General features: G+C 36.4%; 1 protein-coding gene across 1 annotated transcript in view; it reads right to left on the bottom strand.

Moving 5' to 3' along the window:
- Window positions 1–1,399: 1,399 nt before the first annotated feature.
- LOC107554036 (protein shisa-9A-like) overlaps window positions 1,400–23,188 on the bottom strand; it is a 29,299-nt gene continuing 7,510 nt past the window's right edge. The window contains exons 3-4 of the mRNA XM_016236400.1: window positions 7,957–8,082; window positions 1,400–2,673 (exon numbers count right to left, since the gene is read on the bottom strand). Of these exons, the coding sequence (XP_016091886.1) occupies window positions 2,270–2,673; window positions 7,957–8,082 (530 nt within the window). The 3' untranslated portion in view covers window positions 1,400–2,269. The remainder of the gene's footprint in view (window positions 2,674–7,956; window positions 8,083–23,188) is intronic.

Below are 23,188 nucleotides of genomic sequence, written 5' to 3'. Positions count from 1 at the left end.
TCATTTTTTGCCTTATACTGATATAATTTGATAATATTTCAAATGATATATATATATATATATATATATATGCTAGTCACTACTTTTTTGTAATGTGTAATATGATGGGGTAACCTGGCATACATAAGCCATATAGAATAATTAGTTTTCTGTAGAATAATATCTTTTTTTTTTCTTTCCAGTTAATGTAGATGTTAAAGCCATGAAAAAATGCAAGGCTCAGCCTGAGACCTCAGCAAACAAATGCAATCGACCACCCGCTCTCTAATACTTTGTGCCTGTATGCCGATCAGGCCGGTGCTGATTCGGTTAACTAGGTCACTCGCACCCTCAATCTTAATTCGCCGAGCAGAACTTTGATTTCTGGCAGCTCAACAAGGCCCCCACAGAAATGTTTCCAGGCACCTGTTCAGAGGTGAATGCGTGCAGCTGAGGATTGGATTAGCTGACTTATTCTTGCTCAAAGTGCCTGAATCAAATCAATCAGAGCCCTTTCCTTCCCTGCTCCTCATCTGGAACTTCCTCAGAATTGCCGCAGATGAAAGACTTGCTGCCTGTTCCCTGGCTATTTCTAACAAAACACCACAACAGCCTTTGATGGACCTCGGAATTTGGCTAGAAAGAGTGTAGTTATGGCATGTTTAAATGCTTTTCGGTGTACACATACACTATACTTCATTTATTCTCATGCTTCTCTTTATTTCAGCTTTAATGCATGATGGAAGAAAGGAAAATAATGAAAAATAAATCAACCGTGAATAAATCTGCAAAGCTGCTGTAAGATTTCATGATGCACAAACAAGCAGTTATGGAACTCCTTAGTGCTAATGCACACTACATACAACAGAATAAGCATGGCGTAGATAGACATTTTGTCAGGCAGTGAGGCTGACAGGATTCGTCCTAGACTAGAGTTATTCCACATGATCTGGTTCCCCTGCAATCAGACAGAAGTGCAGGAGCGGGTCAAGTTCTTTGGGTTGATATTTCCAGGTTTACGCATTGCTGAATTAACTCAATTGGATACAACAAAGTTCATCGACCTGTTTACGAAAACCTCACAATGCAACATCCTGTTAGCATCAAAGACAGCAATAGAAGGGGAAAAATAAAGATGAAGAGAATGAGGAAAGAAAAAACTTATTTTATTCCAGTTTAAAGTACATCTTCATCTCCAGAACTACCACTCCATAAGATAATGATGTAGCAACAGAAACATTTTCTCTCAAACACACTATTGAATAAAACAGAAAATAAATAAATACATTTTAAATAAATAATGCTGAACACAACAACTTCAACCAGCTACTTCTTGGCACAATGTACTGTATAATTTGCATACATATACTGGCAATGGTATAAATATACTTTTATGTTCTTTTTCATTTTAAGTCACATCTGTTTGGGGGGAAAAAATTAGTAAATAAATAAAATGTTTCTTCTGCACAACACATTTGTAAAAGTGCAAAAAACCTTACGGTACATGTGGCAGCAGATATACCTACTGATGACATTTTGACAAATATTTCAACATGCTTGTATGCGTTTGAGAGTACACATAAAAAGAAAAAGAAAAAAGAGACCAAACACGTATTTCCAAAAACACAAGTTGTGCCCAAGCTTCTATGTTCTTTAACAGTGCTGCTCATGGAATGGCAATGCTACCTTCGCATGAAATATTCAGTACATGTGACCACCGCTAATAATACTCTTCGGACTCCATATTTCAAGCATCAGTTGTTCAGTTGCTTGACCGAGGTGCTTTAATGACAAAACAAAAGGCACAGCCTCAAACCCAGTGTCTTTTACGCTGTCTTCAACAAATCAATATCACATCCGACAAATTTTCTGTATATTATTTCAGATAAGAGCATCGCCCTATGTTTCATACTCCATGCCAGCCCTTTAATATCTGGGATCAATAATGCAGTATGTTTCATTTCTGTAATGTCTCATCTCTCCATAGCCATTCTCTTTCATATACGTTTATTACATCTTATTGCTACTGATCTGAACCTTTCCTTGTGCCAATTCTTTACATCTGTTTCCTTTTACCTTTTCATTGACGGAACACAAACACATCATTGTTACAGTGGATATAAATAGTGGTGAAGTAACCCTGGCCTCACTGTCAGCTGATGTTGTCGTGAGGGCATGACATGCTTACCCATGTTGTGCCTCCAGTCCACTAGGGGCAGTGTGGAGAGTCCTTTCATGACGATAATCACTTTTGGCTCTCTGCTGCTTGCTATGAAATGTATTCAGCCTCTTACACAGTCACCTCTGTCTTACTGTTGGTTACAAAGTAGGGTTGCGTGGGTAGGTAATGATGACTGCGGGCAGTGTGTAGCTGATTAACCTGCTCCACCGTGCACATCTTCCTAGGGCCATAGGTTTTGCGTCGCCCCGCAGTCTCTGCAGCCTCCCAGCTTCTCAGCATGCCAGGGTTTGCGATGGTATTGGAGCTGTAGGCCATTGCGGGATGGGACACGTTGGGTTTAATGCTCCTGGGCTTCTGTCCATTTTGCTTGAGGCACGGGACCTCTGTGACGTAGGAAGCTGTGGGTTCCATGTGCTCCATTCTGACTGGATGAAGTGGCAGGCTTCCCTTCGCTGCCAACTCGACCAAGTGGCGGTGTTGCTTGTTGAGGAAATCACCGTTGGCTTTGGCCGCTGAGGGAAAGATAGAGAGGAAGAATGAGGGTAGTTGAGATATCATGAAAAATATTTTTTTTTACAAATGTCTGTATGATTTTGAGATCCATCTTTTCACACTGAAGACAACGGAGGGACTTACATGCAACTATTACAAAAGGTTCAAATGGTTATTGATGCTCCAGTAGGGAAAAATTATGCATTAAGAGCCAGGGGTGTAAACTTTTGAACAGAATGAAGATGTGTACATTTTTATTATTTTGCCTAAATATCATATTATTCTATAATATATATAAACTATAATATCATAGTTTCATTTAGTACTGCCCTTTAGAAGCTACAGAAGATACTTACATGTTTCCCAGAAGACAAAACAATTTCAATTTACCCTGATCTTCAAATTTAAAAGGTTTCACCTCCAGGCTCTTAATGCATCGTTTCCTTGTGGAGCATCAGTGAGCACTTGAACTTTTTGTAATAGTTGCATGTAAGTCCCTCAGTTGTCCTCAGTGTGAAAAGATGGATCTCAAAAGCATACAGTCATTGTTGGAAAGGGCTCAAATACGCAAAAGATGACAGATTTTTCTGAAGAACAGCAGGCAGTGTAAATGTTCAGGACAAACAAGGCACTCATGAACAACTATCGCAAAACAAAAACAGCTGTGGATCATCCAGGTAACAACACAGTATTAAAAATCAAGCGTATGCAAACTTTTGAATGGGGTCATTTTTATAAATTCAACTATTATTTTCTTTTGTGGACTATATGTAAACGTCTTTTATGTGAGATATCTTATTCGGGTCAGTACTAAATAAAAAATAACATGCATTTTATATGATCCCTCTTATTTTAGTAAAATAATAAAAAATTTTCAGATACTGCAAAGTGTATGTAAAATTTTGACCACAACGGTAGATGCTAATATTCCTATATGAAAAAATTAAACAGGACTGTTTTGGCGCAACAAAACTAACATTATGTTCAGTTACTATTGTTTCTATAGTAAAGGTGGACACTTTGTGCTGTGTGCTGTATCTGTAATGGCTATTTTTGGCTGAAAGGTTATGCCAAAAATGTTTTAATATGACGTTGCTAAAAATAACATTATTTGGTGTAATGCAATGTGTTTACGCAGTTTAAGGTTCAAAAAACACATTATTTTCCACATACTGTACATTATTGTTGCTCCTCTATACCCCACCTTTCTGAAACGCATCGATTTTTACAAAGCTCATCGTTCTGAAAAGTGTGGTGTGCTCTGATTGGCTAGCTATCTAGTGCGTTGTGATTGGCCGAATTCCTCAAGCATGTGACGGAAATGTTACGCCCCTTACCAGGTTCAGGAATCTTTCCTCCGTAAAATGCGCTGCACACACTCGAATATTTTGTTGTAAATTGTGTTGTAAATAAAACATAACCACTGATTTCTAGTTGTGTCCTCTTTTGGAAGGCCAAACAAAGTAGTTTCGCTTTCGCAACGAAACACACAGCATCTCCACGACATGGCGGCGGCAGCAGCAATACTACAGCGAGAATAAAAGTTATGCCTTCTTTCTTTACGTGTACATTTGGGCAGTGTTATGCAAATCTTCCCACACAGTGACGTAGGCATGTGGGGTCATGTTTAATTGAGGTGTTTTAGGAAGGCGTGGATGAGCGTTCACTTTTATAAAAAACATCTCTTTGGGTTTGAGACTTTAATCTTTGCGACTTTACAGATCTTCTGTATGAACGAACAGCTTTTAACACTCCAAAGACAAAGGAAAACATGAAATCGGATTGTATGACTCCTTTAACTTATTATTAACACATATTGCTCTTTTTTATTTTGCTTTTTTCACATAACAAACTTATAATAAAATAAATATATGTAATATTTAAAAAAATTAAAATAAATATAATTTAATAATATAATATAATATAACTAAATATAATAAAAATACAATATGACCCCTTTAAATCTTGAATTTATTAGATCTCGAAAAATGTAAATGATATTATTTATGACATGACATTGAAGTTGCAATGTAACAGAAGTAGTGACAAATATTTTCTTCCGTACTGTGACCAAAGATGATCTAATTATCCATCTGTTGTTGATTGGATGAAGACAGATCTGAATGTGAGTTTGAGGTTGAATTTAAGAAAACGTTAGGGTTAAATGATTGGAGAAGCCAGGCATATGGTATATGTCTCATGTTTCAATGGAAGATCAAATTATGATAATTTAATGGCAAATTATGAGCTATAAATCATTCACAATAAGATCAATAAGATCACACAAGGAGTTAAGGTTTTCAATCTGTGGTCAGTTTAAGTACGGCATGTCACGTTCCTTTGGAAGATGTATCCTTTTACCAGGTGATTCATGTTTAAAAGGGAATCATTACTCTTAGAGTACCAGGCATCCTAGTGTGACTTCCTTTGTCTGCTTTTGATGGTCGGCTGCTTTGACGACCTTGAAGATAAACTTTTCAAGCTTAAAATAAACTTGGTCTGCAGTGTGATAATAAACCTTATTTATCACTCGTCTGCCCCTGTGGGAGAAGACGAAGACGTCATGCACAGTGGACATTTTTCCACCATTGCGCCGCTCCTTATATCAGACACACGGATCATCACAACAGACGGGTGAATCAATTACAGTGCTCAACAGTGCACATCCTCTAGAGCCATAATCAAGATGAATCGTGGTTTTGTAACTAGTGCCTCCAGACAGAGTTCAAATATCTATCGGCTCACAACTCCGTTACTTCATGCACGGAGTTAGTGTCATCAGGATCTCAAAGGGTTTTCGTGGGAGGATATTCTACAGGCCTTTATTAGAAGCTCCACTTCTCTACGTCAGGTGGAAGTCCAATTTTCTGACCTTAGAGATGTATTTGGGGACTGAGAGAGAAGTATTGATTTGCAGAATTGGGACTTATCAGCTCTAACAATTCTCTACCTTTGGGAATTTTCATGGAGGCAATTAAATAAGAAAAAATAACTGTGACTCCAGAGGGCCAGTTTTTCTCTGTTCAATGATCTCATATGGTTTATGTCATCCATGATGAGGTGAAATTAGAACATTTGGTAAGGGCAGGAAGAAAGCCTGAAGTTAATTCACAGTGTAAATAACATGCATTAGAGAGATGCTCTTGCAGGCGTCTTGTCTCTTAGAAATCCTTGAGTAAGCAGTTGGAGAAACAATAGTAGTAACATACCATGGTTAAACCATGGCATTATATTTATGCAGTTTTTATGAATTTAGTTTGCAATTATGCAAGCACTTTAATCAATAGCAACTTTAACACAGGGTTATAATAGTTAATTAAATAGTTTATTTGTCTTCAATTATGTTTTTATTATCATTGTTGTTTTTTTTAGAGTTTTCTATTTTATTTCATTTTTATTTTTATTTTTTTTAGATGTTAAATCATTTTAAAAATGCCAATTCAAATGTTTTGTAGTGTAGTTTCCGTGTTTAACAGGTATGTTTTTTTTTCTTCTTTCATTTCAGTAGCCTATATACTGTATACCAGTGTTTCCCAACCGGGGTGCCGTGCTAAAATTTTCAAAAGAGCATCTATTATATAATATCCATTTCTGATGTCGCCAATAATTAGAGATGCACCGAAATCCCGGCTGCCGAAGATTAGTTCACCGCTCAGGATTCACTTTCACGTGGTGTGACGCTCTGCGTATTATCCCGCTCTATGCGTGTGTGCTCCGCTCAGTCGCTCCATTCGTATACTGTTCATGCTCATCGGAACAGCAAAGTCCACTCAAAAATTGAGCCGACAGGAAACATAGAGGTAGTACAGTATTGTTTATGTCTGCAATAGCCCTACTGTTCTGTAACATGGTGTATATGGGGTATATGGGCAACTCTGGTAACGCTGCCCTCTCATTCATTGATCTGCTAACTGCTATGTTATGCTCACGTGTTCTGATAATAATAGCTTTCTAGGACTAAACATTATTTGGATAATTGGTAAAAAAAAAAACCTACCTGAAAAACTAAAAAGCAATTTATTTAATTCGAAGGCCTGTTATAATTTTTTATTTGTGCTATCATTATTAATTTCTTTATTTGTTCTTATTTTATTTCTGACTGCTTACTTATCATTTTTTATTCAATTCAAAGTTTGAAATCAAGCTATCTCGTGCTACTGCACCAAAATTACCCCATTGTAAAATTTAAAAAACACTGAGTGAGCAAAAATTTGTGAGATAGCTAGTTATAATGGTAATTAAATAATGTTTACATATGTATAAAAGCCTACATTAAAATCTGTCATATAAATTGGTCTCTTCATTAGAAATTAGCCTACTGATTATCACTATTGATGGACAAAATCTTTTAATAATATTAAAAATATCTGTATGACATTATATTCTGCAGTTTTTCCCTGTTGTACCGAGTATCTATACTTTTCAAATTATCATATCGAAGTTAGAAATTCAAATATTGTGACAAAATTAATTTTGTAGGGTGCCACAAGTTTGTTAAAATTTCCAAAGGGTGCCGCGACTAAAAAAACGGTTGGGAAACACTGCTGTATACACTACCGTTCAAAAGTTTGGCGTCAGTACTTTTTTTTTTTTTTTTTAAGTAAATTAATACTTTTATTCAGCAATGACACATTACATTAACCCAACAATGGCAGTAAAGACATTTATAATGTTATAATGTTAAAAATATTTCAATTTCAAATAAATGTTGCTCTTTTGAATTTTCCATTCAACAGAGAATCCTGAAAAAATGCATCACAGTTTCCACAAAACTATTAAGCAGCACAACTTTTTTCAACGCTGATAATAATAAGAAATATTTCTTGAGTACCAAATGATCATATAAAAATTACTTCTAAAGGATCATGTGACACTGAATACTGGAGCAATGGTTGTTGAAAATTACATTTTAAAATGTATTAAAATAGAAAACTGTTACTTCATACACACTCTCACACACACACACACACACACACACACACATTAAGGGGGTCTGAATACTTTCCGTACCCACTGTATATACAGGTATATATATATATAGTTTTGCTATGATATATTTTTAAAAATCCCAAGTGAATGTAAGTCAACTGCAATGAAGTACAGTGACTCTCTTTCAAAACAGACCCAATGATAAAACAGCTCACAAAGTCTTATTCTGGGATTCATTAATCATTTGTAAAATATTCTGTGGTAAATGCTATGTTCAATAAGAGGAATAATTTATGAGTTTTGCACAGGAAAGATCCACATGAGAGTATAACACTGACATGCTAAAAATGATCCTTTTGAGTGTACGTCCTTACCAACAGCCTTCAGTGAGGCATATCTGTTGAGCTCTTTTGCCGATTGCTGTTGCTCATAGACATGGGACAGCTGGCTGAGGGTTGGATACGGGTGCATTTGCATCATGTTGTTTATCTGGCCGCCTTCTGCAAACAAAATAAAATATTGTTAAAGGGTTGCATCATTATTTTGTTTTAATTTACAACATTTTCTAAGTCATCCCTAATAATATGTCTTGCTTACTGCTGACTAATGTCACTTGGGATTCAGTTGCCACTAATAACAAAAGAGAAACAGACACCTAAAGGCTCTAAAACTGTCTTTACATTCAGTAAGTCACAGGCAGACAAAAAAGAATCAGACTGAATGGATCTGATAATGAGCTGTTTGATGTGTGTATGTGGCTAGTGTCATAACCCAGTCCAATCTACCTCCTGTGATGTGACAGTCAAAGAATAAGTGATGGTATGTATATACAACCGGTCCCATTGATTTCCTCCCTTGACTTCCTCTGGTTCATAGAGATGAATTGTCAGCGGTGAATGACGATCAAAGAGGTGTAACCTGCGTGGCAGAGCTGTCAGCGCAGAGCTCCTGTTGTGACTAATTAATCACTTAGCCCTGCAGCAGGGTTGCTGACACACGTCTGTACTGAGCGCCGTGCAGTGAGTCACACCAGACATGGCACAGATTACTGCTCAACAGAGCTTCAGAAAAACACTATAGACTACTGTACACGCATTAGCGCTTAGTGTGCTTGTTTTCTCTAATGTTTTTGTCAAATAACAACAGATTATCATTCTTTGTTTTCCCAAAGCGTGTGGAAAATATTGTTTATTTGCTAATAGTACATTGTTATATTCGGTTATGTAATGATAAAATTTGGATGACTCGGGGAAACAGATACTGAACGCTTTGAGTGCAGACTCGTACTGTGCAAACTTCACATGAAAGTCTGGACTTATGTGCACTATTATTCAAACGTTTGAGCTCAGCACATTTTTTGTTTTTAATAAAATGAATATTTTTATTCAGAAGGTGTGAATTTATTTGCTCAAAAACTGACAAAGATTTCAAAATATTACAGATAAATGTTCTTTAGAACTTTCTATTCATTGAAGAATCCTGAAAAAAGATGATCAAGGTTTCCACAAAAATATTAAGCAGAACAACTATTTTCAACATAATAAAAGAGAACAAGCATATTGGAATGATTTCTGAAGGAATATTAAATATGATAAATATTCAGGTTTGCTATCAAAGGAATCAATTACATTTTAAAATATATTACAAAAGAAAACAGTTATTTTAAACTGTAATAATATTTTACAGTATCACTGTATTTACTGTATTAAAGAAATTTAGCCTTGGTGAGCATAAGAGACTTCTTTCAAAAGCATGGAAAAAAATTACAGAGCCCCTATACCTTTAATGGTTGTGTTTACGGGTGATTCTTCAATTAGGGGAACGTTTTGTGCCCTTAAAACTATTTACAATTTTATTTTAATCTCATTTTAAAAGTCAGATAGCTTTAAACTTTTTTAGTCTCTATAATTACATGTTCAGAATTTTTGTTAGTGTTACATTTGCCAGAATTTAATTGTATTATTAAAAAAATACATATTTTCAAGTAATTTATGTGTAACATATATATATATATAATTATTGTGTGTGTGTGTGTGTGTGTGTGTGTTTTGCCCAAGTCTTAATGGAACACTGCTACTACTAATATCTGATTAATATTTCATCTCTAACAGGCAAAGGTCAATAGGACATTATTAAGTGGGCTGAGTGTCTTCCTCCCGGTCCTCAGACCTGTGACCCCTTCTGTGACCTCAGGCAAACTGTAAGTGGCGAGATGAGCACATAATAACGTGAGTGGTGAGCCATAGCACACTAAGTATGTATTTCAAGTTTGCCAAGGTCAAAAAATGAAATAAAATCCACGAAGCCAGTAGAAGCTCGTATACAATAATAGACATAAACACCTATTTTTTGAAGAAATTTTTTTGGGCCAAAACGTTCCTGTTAAACATACATGCTGTTCATTTTGTACACCACAGATTTTGCGGCCTACTCTTGAAAATTTGACAGAAGTAGCAGATAAGTGGGAGTGATCCCATGCTTGGTTCTATTCAATTTCCTGGGTTAGTGTTTGTTTTGTTTTGTGTAAGAAGCTGACTCATCTCCACTGGGAGAACTTCCTCCCAAGTGTTTGGTTGCAAATTGCCTTTACACCATCTTCTCCTTGTGCTATCGCTCTCGTCATGGCAACACAAGCATTCGTGCACTGTTTGCGGTGCATGCAGCCAGCCTCTTGTATGGCTTCCACCACCCACGTGCTAAGCAAGCTCAGTGTTCACAATTGATGGACCTTCAGTGTTTGCTTTTGTGTTGTTAAATCACCACTAGCCCGCTGAACAAGGAAACATTAACACGCATTAATTAGCAATTGTTATCTGCCACTGAGGAGAAAGATGGTTTTGCTGGGATCACATCCAACTTTGCAATTAATGGACTGCAGTGTGATCTGCTGTGATGGACCGGGTTTAAATACAGGCATGTAAACGGCCCATCACAGCCCACAGTGGATGATCTCCGTTACATGAATATAATACAGACCTATAGGGGCGATTGTAGGATTTTAGCTTAAGTGGGCTCAGCCTGCATGAGCATGAGCAAGAGCTCACGTAGCTCAGAGGAACTTTTCTTTCTTGAAGTCTGAGAGGTTGCGAGTATGAATCTTGCTCAACAATATGTCAGTCAGTGTTTATGGGAGTATTTGTTTGTATTTTATTTTATTTTCTGTGACACATCACTAACAGCTGTGTGTGGGGAGCTGTGTGATGCCACTTATATATCCAGGTCTGCTTTGATGGAAGCAGATGCTAGTGTAAAGTTTCATCCTAAGGAAAAGATTGAGTGAAATGACAGCTTACAGCAGTTGCTGTTTTCAGCAAATGTGAAGAGAGATCACAGAATTTAATGGTGGTGACAGCTGAGTTTGTCAGTTTTTGAGGGAGGTAATGAGTTAAAAGAATAAAAATAGTCTATGCAAACTTGCCTGCTATATTTATCTAGTGGAAATGTTTTTTTTTTTACAACCTTTTTTAAATAATTTAAAAAAAAACATAATGTTTACATACATGTTGTAGAATCTGCAAAATCAGTTTTTGAGGGAGGTAATGAGTTAAAAGAATAAAAATAGTCTATGCAAACTTGCCTGCTATATTTATCTAGTGGAAATGTACATAAATAATGTGTGTGTGTGTCAGGACCCAACAATAAAAATAGTGCGCTGGCCCTGGAGAGTATTTATGAATTTATAATTACATTTTGTCTTTTTTATTAATTTTTTTTTTTTACAACCTTTTTTAAATAATTAAAAAAAAAACATAATGTTTACATACATGTTGTAGAATCTGCAAAATGTTAATAATTTTACCAAAGTAACAGATGTTTACATAAGCTCACAAACACAAAATAATATAGCTGAATTTACACAAATGACCCCTTTCAAAGACTACCCATCTGTTACCTAGATGTACTTTGGCTGTTTTGGCAGTTAAACTACCAACTGTTCTTCAGAAAATCTTCCAGATCTTGTACAGTCTTTGGCTGTCCAGCATCTTCTGCATATTTGAACCCTTTCCAGCAGAGACTGCATGATTTAAACAATAATTTCACACAATTGAGGGACACAAAAATATGCAAACATTTACTGATACTCAAAAAGGCAACACAGTGCATTAAGAGCTGGGGGTCAAAAAAACTATTGAACAGGATGGATGTGTGCAATTTTATTATGACTGCATTTCAGAAGCTAAATACGATAGACACATGTTTCCCAGAACGTTTTTGAACTTTTGAATTGGTTCATTTGTATAAATTCAGTTGTTATTTTGTCTTGTGGACTATATGTGACGTGACATGTGACGTGACGATGTAAACATCTGTTGCGTGAAATAACTTATAAAGTGCAGTGTTAAATAAAAAACAAGATGCACATTTTTCGATCCCTCTTATTTTCTTAAAATTATTAATTATTTTGCAGATTCTGCAAGGTGTATGTAAACTTATGACCATAACTATACTCTGTTTAAGTGGCAGTGGCACATTTAATTCAATTTATTTTGTGATTTTACTGACTTGATTAACTTGACCAGTACTATTTGGCACTATTAATAACACCCATTCAAACAGACAGATAGCAGCAGAGGTCATATAGAAGTATAAGCTGCTCAGAAAAAGTTAGGTCACAATTCATTTTAAATGTAAGAAGAGGGCACAATCCTGTGAAACTGCTGCGGATGAGTGATAGAGAAGTGTGTGTGAAAGCTGTTTGCCTCTATCAGGATCCGCTATTGTGCTCTAAATGGGCTGGCCTGAGGAAGGCAGAACGTTTTCTTTCTTGAAAAATGAGGTCAAAGTGCACTTGATCATAAAGGTTTGCTTTTAGTGTTTGACCTCTTGCCTTCTGTGTACAGCTACTTCACACATGAATACATGACAAGAGGAGAATGATAATGTTTGGAATAATTGAGATTTAAAAAAAAAAAATTATTCAGTGAAGTGTCTATACTTACCAAGGCTGCATTTGATGAAAAAATAAATAAAAATAGCATTACTGAGAAATATTATTACAATTTAAATTAACCGTTTTTTTAAAAATATATTTTATTTATTGATTTTTTTAAATATGATGGCAAAGCTGAAATTTCATCAGCCATTTCTCCAGTCTTCAGTATCACATGAATACTAACAAAGTATCACAGTTTTCCAAAAATATATTTGGCAGCAAAAACTCTTTAACAACAACATTAATAAGAACTATTTGAGCACCAATAATAATGAATAATAACTGAGCATCAAATCAACATATTAGAATGATTTCTGAAGGATCATGTGACATTGAAGACTGGCGTAATGGCTGCTGACAATTCAGCTTAGCCATCACAGGGATGCATGACATTTAAAATTATGTTAAAATAAAAAACAGTTCTTTTCAGTTGTAATAATATTTTACAATATTGCTGTTTTTACATTTTGATCAAAGAAATGCAGCCTTGGTGAGCATAAGAGACTTCTTTCAAAAACCTAAAAAATCTTAATTATTCCAAACCGCAGTGTATACACTGGGTAATGGGTAAACGTTGATAAAAAGAGATCAGTTTTTACACAAAGGGTAAGACGACAATACAGTATAGAGTATAAACCATGTTAAATATCCATAAATATGCCAACACTTTTAGAGCGTGTGAGATTGGACTGCTTGGTGTTATAAACACTGATGTCCTCATTATCCACTCCATATGTTTATTTGTTCACTAGTGCTCATTAGACATGCAGGATGCTGCCTCTCATGAGAGAGCGCCACAGAAATCCACATAGAGTCATTACCAACAACCTACAAATGTCACTGTATTGTTGCATTTCAAACTGCCTTAGTCAGAGAAAAGATGAAGCACGATATATTCCAGATCCATGGAGCTGATATGAGAAAGAGTGTGAATTAAAAATGAGAAACAGGCAGGCACTCAAAATGAGAAAAGCATGTGAAAATCTGATTGTGAAAATAACTCATGGGGTTCAATGATAAGGATTTTTTAGTTGAGATTTTTACCTGTAAACCTACCACAAAAAAATAAAAAAGACGTATAGAAAATATATATTTAAGTAAATGAAAAAAATGAAAAAATATATAACTCTGTCAGTTATAAATTCATAAATACGGAAGCAAATGATGCTAGTTGTTACAGATTTATCGTATTCAAGCCATTCTAAATAATGCTACCAAGATGTATTGTTCAGCCTTGACATTCATACTGATGTAACAGATTAAATTAAAAAGTACAACTTGACATTAGTGGAAACATTAGAAAGTGGGAATTACAAGTCCATTCTTATTCTGTGATAATAATTCAGAACCATTGAAATTAAAACAAAAGAATAAAACAACTCATTTTGCAACTTACTTGCAACAAAAAAAATTGATCCAATATGTTTCAGGGCGTCTAACCCATGAAAAGATCATCTCTAAAGAAGATAAATGAATATATGCCTCCATAATCATCTGTCTAGATTAAAATAAGCCAGTTGATCATTCTGATGGATGCTATGAGTGAAACAGCATTGGATTTTGTCTTTACATATGTTCAAGGCCATGTAATGGACATAGGTTCTGAAGGTAATCTATTATAGGTTCGAAATACGACTCCTCGTATTATGTAAGGTAAGATCCAGGCACCGCCTGAACACCGCTGATAGTCTAAATGCTACACTGAGTCAGATAAAGAACCACTCAATATCATTCAGCTAACTAAATCCCCTTGAAAAGCACCCGTCTTTTTCGTAAGAATGCAAAGGTTTGCAGAACATCGCTCGCCTCTGTCATGTCACATGTCTCGTTCCAGCACCCTAGTTAATACTTTATTGGTCTGAAAAAGAGGCTTTTATTAGATGTAGCACCTTAAGTTATGCATGGGTGTTTTCCTTCACATATCTGGGTCAGCAGCCTCTTGTGTGTCTAAAACAGCAGAGAAACACTGCCAGACTTTACACATAATAGGCCTGTGGATATTAAAGAAAATTATTACGCTTTCGTTTGACAGCTTCTACTGCGCAATTTCTGATGAGAAAAGTCAAAATTGCTCCGCTCTCCAGGAAACACTTGAATCAAGAGGATAGCCATCAACTGAATAGGACAGCAGACGCGTTGTATACGTGCCTTATGTTCACTGCAGCTGCTGATTCGTAAAATGTCACCAGTTTGATTGGAGAGATCCATCAGTCCTTGTTAGACGCATGATGGATGGACTTGATTGCCCTTCCACCTTTGATTTGGGGTTTTGTCAAGGCAGTTAAATGAGACACATAGTGGTAATAGGGGATTTCTATCTATCTATCTATCTATCTATCTATCTATCTATCTATAAGTGATATCTTCAGCAAATCAGAGAGGACTATTCTCTGCGTGTCTCCCTCTTGCTCTTGACATTAGCAAAATGCAGCCATGGCAGGAAGAGGGAAGCACAGTGATTGCCAGACGTCAAGTATCATTGCCCGTGAGGCACTCATTGCCCTCTCTGTGACACCATTGTTTTGAGGCTTTTGTTGTATGCTTTGGGTACGACTGAGGATGTGGACAGTGAGGTCATATAAGGCTATTGTTAATTAAGTCACACTTTGCTTTTGTCACACTTTTGCATGACAAATTGAATGTGATGTAAAAAGCTTTTATTCTGAAATCTAAAACAAAGTGAGCGTAAAATAAATAACTGTATGTCAAATACTTAAACAGTTCTGTTAACTATTTGCAGTATGTTTTTTTGCAATGGTCTGGGGTGCAATCTGCACTAAGAGTAAATATAGGCAATTGTTACTATAAGGAAATATTTTTTTCTGATCTTACTCTTAAAAACTTATGTTAAATCCTGCAGTCATTAAACTTTTTCCATTAAAACTCATTTTTGATGATCAAAATGATATATTTAAACATATTTCCCATGAAAATAATTTAACACTTTACACACTTGCTGCATTTAGTATACAGACACGGAACCATAAATATGCAGATTAGTCTCCGCCTCCACTCAATCACACCAGCTCGGGCTGCCTGCTCCACTTTCACACGGTTAATTGAAGTAGTAAACGCTATAATGGAAAGTGACAATATTGGATTAATTCAGCCAAATATGTTTAAACCAAAAAATGTTTCCGCAGAAAAGGAAGAGCGAATTATACAGGGTCGTCTACAAGTTGATGTATCAGAATGTTAAGGCATTTTATGTAACGCTCTCTACAACGCTGCACACATAACTGTAATTAATATCATTCGTTTTTGGCTTGATTACATTATCAGACAGCTAATAATGTGTTGCTAATGTTACACAAACTATGTTCCCGTTTGCAGACAGCTACCTTTTAAAAATCAACATCCTTGGGTAGAAATGCTTTGCTAATGATATGAATATAAAAATCTATAGGGGATCATCATATGTCGGGTCTGTTGCATCATAAAGTTTGAAAACCTAGAGAGTATTTACATCTTGCGTTTTTACTCATTGGATAGCAGGTATAAATGCCCTGAAAGATACATTTGAGATAAATAATAAACTGATCACTCAATCTACCTCAGGAAGTTGTTCAATCTGCCTAGATAAATGTTAACTCCTTCCAAGTGGATGTATGTCAGCATTTGGAAGTTTGGGAGCTGTGCAGTCCACACATGAATGGAGCATTTTATTTATGTCAAATATATTGTCGCGATCACATATTCACAAAGTCCAAAGTGTTCTATCTATGCCTCTTCCAGACCTCCTCTCTTGTTCTCTCTTTATTTGGCATTATTTTCCAATAGAAGGATCATTCCAGGATATGAGAAGGGATGACAGCAGCAGCATTGGAGAAACGGTGTTGCAAGGCAATGGATCTCGTGCCGTTAAATGAAAAAAAAAACTGATGCCAAGGCACGCTGTTCTTCCAAGGGTGAAAAATCCTTGTAAGAGTTCATCTCATATGGAACCTCAATAAGCCTTTGAGCAAAGTCTGAAGCTCTCTTGCCAATGGAGAGCATGAGAACATGAGAAGCGGATGAATATTATATATCACAGCAGTATTACAGTGAAACACTTGTGCTGTCAAAATCATCTGTTAATTGTTTATATCGAAGAAAATGATATGTGAATATGCCATGGTGTCCTTGTGTTGGGAACAACATGTAGCTTTACTAACTTTATTTGCTGATATAAGTTATACCAGTGGTTCTTAACTGGTGAGTCTCAGCCCAAAAACCGGACACAGCATGTTATGTTCTTATGCTCTCGTTCATTTTCTTTTGATATTCTTTATTCCCTTTTGGCATTTTTAAAAAGAAGTAGGACAGGAAACAAGCACAACAACTTAAGGGATATCCTAACCAATAGCGGAGAGAGACTAGACCCTGATCACAGGTCTGTTCTAAAAGCAACGCTAAATTCAACTACATAGGTAGGACAGCATAATAAATAGGTTTTTATGAAGGAAAGCAAAATGCTTCACATATCTGTTGTTGTTAATGTCAAAAGCTGTGCATCTAGTCAAACTCGGCACAGTATTTTGGCTCAAACTAATTTGTCACCTGGCAAAAGCAGCCAAATGAGACGGATACCAACAGGTTGCCTAACATGAAAAAACAAGATCAAAACCCATGGGTTCACAGATAAATCACTGCTGTTTTTGCATAATTGTTAGTTTTCCTAGTTTACACTACTGTTCAAAAGTTTGGGATCGGTAAGATATTTAAAAAAATGTTTTTGCAAGCTCTTATGCTCACCAAAGTGCATTTATCTGATTAAAAAATACAGTAATATTGTGAAATATTATTACAATTCAAAATAACTGATTTCTATTTGAATATATTTTAAAATGTCATTTATTCCTGTGAAGCTAAATTTTCAGCAGCCATTACTCCAGTCTTCAGTCTTACGTGATCCATCAGAAATCATTCTAATGTGCTGATTTCCTGCTCAAGAAATATTTCTTATTATTGAAAACTCATGCTGCTTACATTTTGTTTAGAAACAGTGATATGTTTTTTCAGCATTCTTTGATGAATAAAATGTTCAAAAGAACAACATGATAATAGAAATCTTTTGTTACATGATGCAACGTGATTTACTGTCACTCTTGATCAATTTAATCCGTCCTTACAATAAAACTAATCATTTCTATTTAAAAAAAATAAAAAATGTATTTACTTGTTTTGTACAATTTGAATACTTTCAGTGCCCAATTTAAAATCTGGGTCCTGAAGCTAAACTGGTTGAGAGCCACTGAGTTATACTGATTGAATGCATAATGATGCGGCTATAATGAACTTTGTTTAACTTATTATGCTCCTGAGACAGCTGTGGGCCTCCTATGTCTCACACACACACACACACACACACACACACACACACATATACCCACAGGAACTTATTAACAGCACTGTTTCAAACTGACAATCATCAGATCCATTCACCTTAACACCTGTTTTACAATTAATGCCAGTCATTGCCTTCGGGGGAAATTTGCCATCACTATAAAATCGGAATAACATTGCAAGCATGTCTCGGTTGCTCATTATAAATTCCAGCCTGGGTCCTGCCCCTGCTGTCTGGAATTACATTTAATGAGGGAGAATTCAATCATAAACACATACTCATTTTCACTGTGGCGTTTGATGGAGTGGCACTCATCCATGTTCACTGCATTAAACAAGCACATTCAATTTATCCTAACTTAATATTGCCTGTGAAAACTGCATTTGGATCTCCTTTTGCCCTCTTGGGGAGCTGATTATTCGTTAAGGTCTCTACCGTGATAATGAAAGCTGGCTGTCCACTTAATGTTGAAGTTGAACAGACAGAGGATAGTAATGATTCCCGTTTCTGTCATGTCAAATGATAAACAGTCTGGAGTTGCTAAGTGTTCTGCAGCAAATACATTAATCTGTCATTTCCCCATGCTGCTGCACGCTACATGAAATGAATTATGCATCGTTTTTAGGCAGTGGTGTGTTGATCTAAGGATTGGGGGCTGTGTGTTTTTGTGCTAGCATGAGCGTGTCCACCATGACAACAGATGCAATCCGTCATGTAGGCAAAGGAGAGCCACAAGGAATGATTCAAACCAATGCATACATGAATGACATACTGTAAATAGGTGACAAAGGCAGTGTGGGATTGATGCGACTGAGTAGGTGCTAACAGAGGAAATCCCCTTCCAATGGTGCTCATTCTTCTGGCAACCATGTGGGTTTTTGATAAAACATGTAACAGTGGAATTCAATTCTCTTTGGTGTCATTTCAGCATCTTCCATGTGTGCGTTATCTGTCTTGGACAGTGGCAGCTATCAGTTTGAAACAGGAGTGATTTTTTTTCTAGGCAGATGGACATCTCTGCAATGGCAATGGTGCAGTAAAGTGAAAAACCAAAAGTGTTTTCTCCAGCTTCCCTGCTTTGCTTGATCAGCGAGTAGATCAATAGCACTCAGACAGCTTTCCTTCCTATCCATCCGTCTTTGCTTCTTTAAATCTGCCCTGCACAAAAGCCTTCAGGACCAGCAAATCAAATTCTTGAGGAGTTCATAAGCCCCTAAGTAACTGATAAGTAACTGTTAAGGTCTTGGTGTGATACACAATACATGTTTATTGTATTTTTAAGTACTAAAGTGTTAGTGTATTGTGATATCGAAATGGTACATTTGCCTTTAGGTCAATGACGAATAAGAATATCCACAACAGGATTAAAGAAAATTGTTTACAGATGTGTCAAGTAGAAATGTGCTGCTTGTGTAGAAGTTGATTTTATATGGTTTTGAAAAACTTTTATACCATTTTGAAAAAAACCCAGTAAAGTCATGTTTTTTATGCCTCCTACCTATAAGGCGCATGTTTCTTCGAAAGTGTGTTACGTTCAGAACAACTTGAAAGTGTGGTAGTGTGTAATCCTCAGTCATTTAGATATCCAGGTTTTCTCTGTAACTATTTACAAAGTCGACAAGTGTATGATGCCTATGGTGTTAAAAATCTGCTGAGATTTTGCACCACATGACATTTTGTGTTTCTGCATGTTGGTAGCGCCACAACTTTTGAAGTTAGAAGTTTCAGATATAGTAGAGATGAGCAATAAGCAGATAAGGAATAAGCATTGAACCAGTTTTGTTATTTGTTTCGTAGAAATTTAAGATTATGTCGATTTCCCTCCCTCCCCCCTCCACTCCACCACCAAAATCTAAATAAATTTCAATACAGATATTTAAAATATGCTGGTCATAGAAGATGATAATTCCTAAATGTAGTATTGTGAGCAATACTTTCCATTTAGATCACCTTATGCCACCCACACACTACACGATTTTAGCTCTGATTTTCCACTCGACAACAGTTGATGGAGATCATTGAAAAAGTACAAAATCTGAGGCAAAACAGTGCTTATTCACACGAGTGATGATGTTTGAATTACCAAAGACACCTGAGAGAAGCGCTGATTTTTAGCTGGCAAAATCCAGTAATTTCAATAGAAATCCATGCTATCAGGAATCTTACATGAGGGCAAAAGATTTCAAGTTGGTCAGTTGGTTCCAGTCACGCATACGTTGCATTGTCCAACAGAACCAACTGACTTCTGTGTGAGCTGTGCTATATACATGACTGTTGACAATAGACGATGGACCCTTTTTTGCCCATGAAATCTGGCTTATGTGACCACACCTTATTCTAGAGTGGTGAGCCAGTCAAAGATGCAATTAGCTTATTTTATTTCAATAATAAAACCATTTAAGAGTCACTTTTTCTGTAGAAAGAATTTCCCTTTTCTATTTTCTCTATTTTCTTTCTTTCTCTATCATGCAAGAATAAAATCTCACATTTATTCTTCTTTGATTTTTTATTATTATTAGGATTGGAGCATTAAAGGTGATATTTCCTTGTTACAATGGGCACCATAGTTCTGCATGTGAAGTAAAATGATAATTGGCATCAAGTAGCAGACCTGAACGAGCCCCGTTTCAGTGACGCACATCAGATGGCCACATGTCTCTCTTCCCCCAATGTGCTGGAAGAAATAGGCTGCCAGCCTGTCCTCTGGGTGTGAAATCAGAGCCAGTTCTCCTTGGTGGAGTTCTCAGAGCATGGGGAGACCATGCTGACCTGAATGCAATCCCGGTGGGGGGTTTCTGCCATTGTAGCATGGCAGCAATGGTGGCTACGGTCGCTGAGCCAACATAAATATGCTGCTTGCCTCAAGGAGCATGAACCGTGGCCGTGGGATGGGATGGTGCCTCAGATGGGGGGGCAATATGTTGCACATGCTCTGTTTTTACACATAGTCAACGCTTGCATCTGTCCAGAGAGAGGAAGAAAAAGATTGCAAAGATGGGGGGGAAATGGCTTACAATGTAATTGTAAGTTAAATTGTTAATTATATTATCAATTCATTTATTGTATTGCCATTAGAAGCACTGCAAAATAAGACAAATTACCGAAAAAACACTTTACATGAACACACTCATGCACAGCAATTTATCATCATCAAATAATTTCAATTGAATTCACAAACAATTAAACATGACAAACACGTGACAAATCTTTCTTTCAAATTGTTAATTAAAAAATATCTTTGCTTTTATACAACGGATCAATAAAAAGGAAATGGGTAACTTAAATTTTAGGCACAATATATCGCTGGTTGTCTGTTATTGCTTCGCCAACTCAAATATTAAAAACTTAAACTATCAAAACATTTTTGTTGATTGAAATAAAGCTGAAATAAATTACAATTTTAGCTTTGTTAAGACTAGGGGCTGATTGCATAAAAGGTTTAGACTAGTCTTACAATTTAGTCATCCAATTTTGTTCTTTAAGACTGACCAACATTTTTTTTTAATTCAGTTACATTAAATCATAGATTAGGCTAAGTTGAATCCAAAAATAAGACTGATTACCCCTTTGCTAACTGCTAGTTGGCCAAACTCGTACTTAAAACACAGTCTTAACATAGAGGCTAAGTTTATGCAACTACCCGATATGTGTGGCAGCGTTTTTAAAGAGCATTAGTTACATTCTCACACAACAATATTTAATAATAGCGTTTCAAAGAGTGCACATACTATTTCATGATGAATCACCCTGTCATATAAAAAAGATTTCAGTATCATTTTAGATATAAGTCTTTGTCTTTTATTAAAATAAAGCGAGAGTGAAGTTAAAAGTTTGAGATCTATTTGATGGCTTAAAAGTTAGCATGCCTCTAGACATCAAATCATCAGATTTTTTTTGCAATGAGAGAATCCTAGTACAAAGACATGCTTGAACTAGCTATGAACTAGGACAATTTGCTGCAAATGGACTTATTGCTAGTAGTGCCAACGGCAAAAATAATCACATGGATGAAGAATGCAATAGGTGAGCAGAAATCCATTCTGTTCTCTCCACTTTTTATTTTTTGTATTAAGTTACATTGAGTTTGTTAAAGGGGTCATATGATGCGATTTCAATTTTTCCTTTCTCTTTGGAGTGTTACAAGCTCTTGGTGCATAAAGCACATCTGTAAAGTTGCAAAGACTAAAGTCTCAAATCCGAAGAGATATTCTTTATAAAAGTTCAGAGTCAGCCATGCCTACCTAAAACGGCTCGTTCTAACATGCCCCCACATATCTACCTCACTATGTGGGAAGATTTGCATAACGCCGGCCAAATGTTCACGCAAAGAAAGAATGCATAACTTTTATTCTCGCTGTAGTATTGTTGACGCTGCAGCCATGTCCTGAAGATGCTGTGTGCTTCGTTGTGAAAGTGAAACTACTTTGTTTGGTCTTCCAAAAGAGGACGATATCCGCTTCGTCATGCCTAGAGCTGATCCGTGCTGGTCGCTGAGGGAATACATCAACTTTCACCATGGACGAAGCGGAGTCCAGCCCGGGGTCGTCACATGTGGTTGCCGCTCATTCGTCGGATCCTCCGGGCGCCCCGTTCTCGAACCCACCACCTCAGCTCACTCTAGCCCGGCCTCAGCGCACGCTAAGCCGGGGCTTACCCTCGCATCAACAGTATGTGAGTATGGAGTCAAAATAATGCCACATATATATGCAAAATAATAAAGTTTTGCAAAAGAAAATAAAGTTTTGCAAACGAAAATAAAAGTATTGAGAAAAAATAAATGTGTTTTTGCAAACAAAAATAAAGAATTGCAAAAGAAAATGAAGTATTGCGAGAAAAAAATAAGTTTTGCAAACAAAAATAAAGAATTGCAAAATATAAATGAAACATATAAATGGCCATATCTACACATTTATTTGCAACGCTGCTTTTATTTTGCGTTTCAGTCAAGTTTGAGCTTGCGATACCGTTTTCCCTTTGCGCTTCACGTTTCTGCGCGTCTCGCTTTGTGGCACTGTTTTAACATGGGGGTGGAGTCAAGGGACGGGGGCGTGTACAACAGGCCTGGGCATGCCTCCCTGGAAGTGACGTCATCGGCCCGAGCCGCAGCTCACTGATCCAGGCACCATCGTTTCCTTTTATGCTCTAGCATTAAAACATGCATGTTTTCGTTTTATTAACAAATGCATATGTGTATTAGCAGTGTTTGCTCAAGTTAAAGAAGTTGTTAACATGAACATCTGATGTTTACTTCTCTCAATCTGCACACTTTTATAGCATTAAAATGTGTATTGTTTAATTTGGTTAACTAAATGTGTTTGTTTAAAATCTCTTAACCTGTGGGAGGACG

Source organism: Sinocyclocheilus grahami, unplaced genomic scaffold (assembly GCF_001515645.1).
Source record: "Sinocyclocheilus grahami isolate Dianchi unplaced genomic scaffold, SAMN03320097.WGS_v1.1 scaffold490.1, whole genome shotgun sequence".
Classification (NCBI taxonomy): domain Eukaryota; kingdom Metazoa; phylum Chordata; class Actinopteri; order Cypriniformes; family Cyprinidae; genus Sinocyclocheilus; species Sinocyclocheilus grahami.
This window is presented reverse-complemented; position numbering and strand designations above follow the sequence as displayed.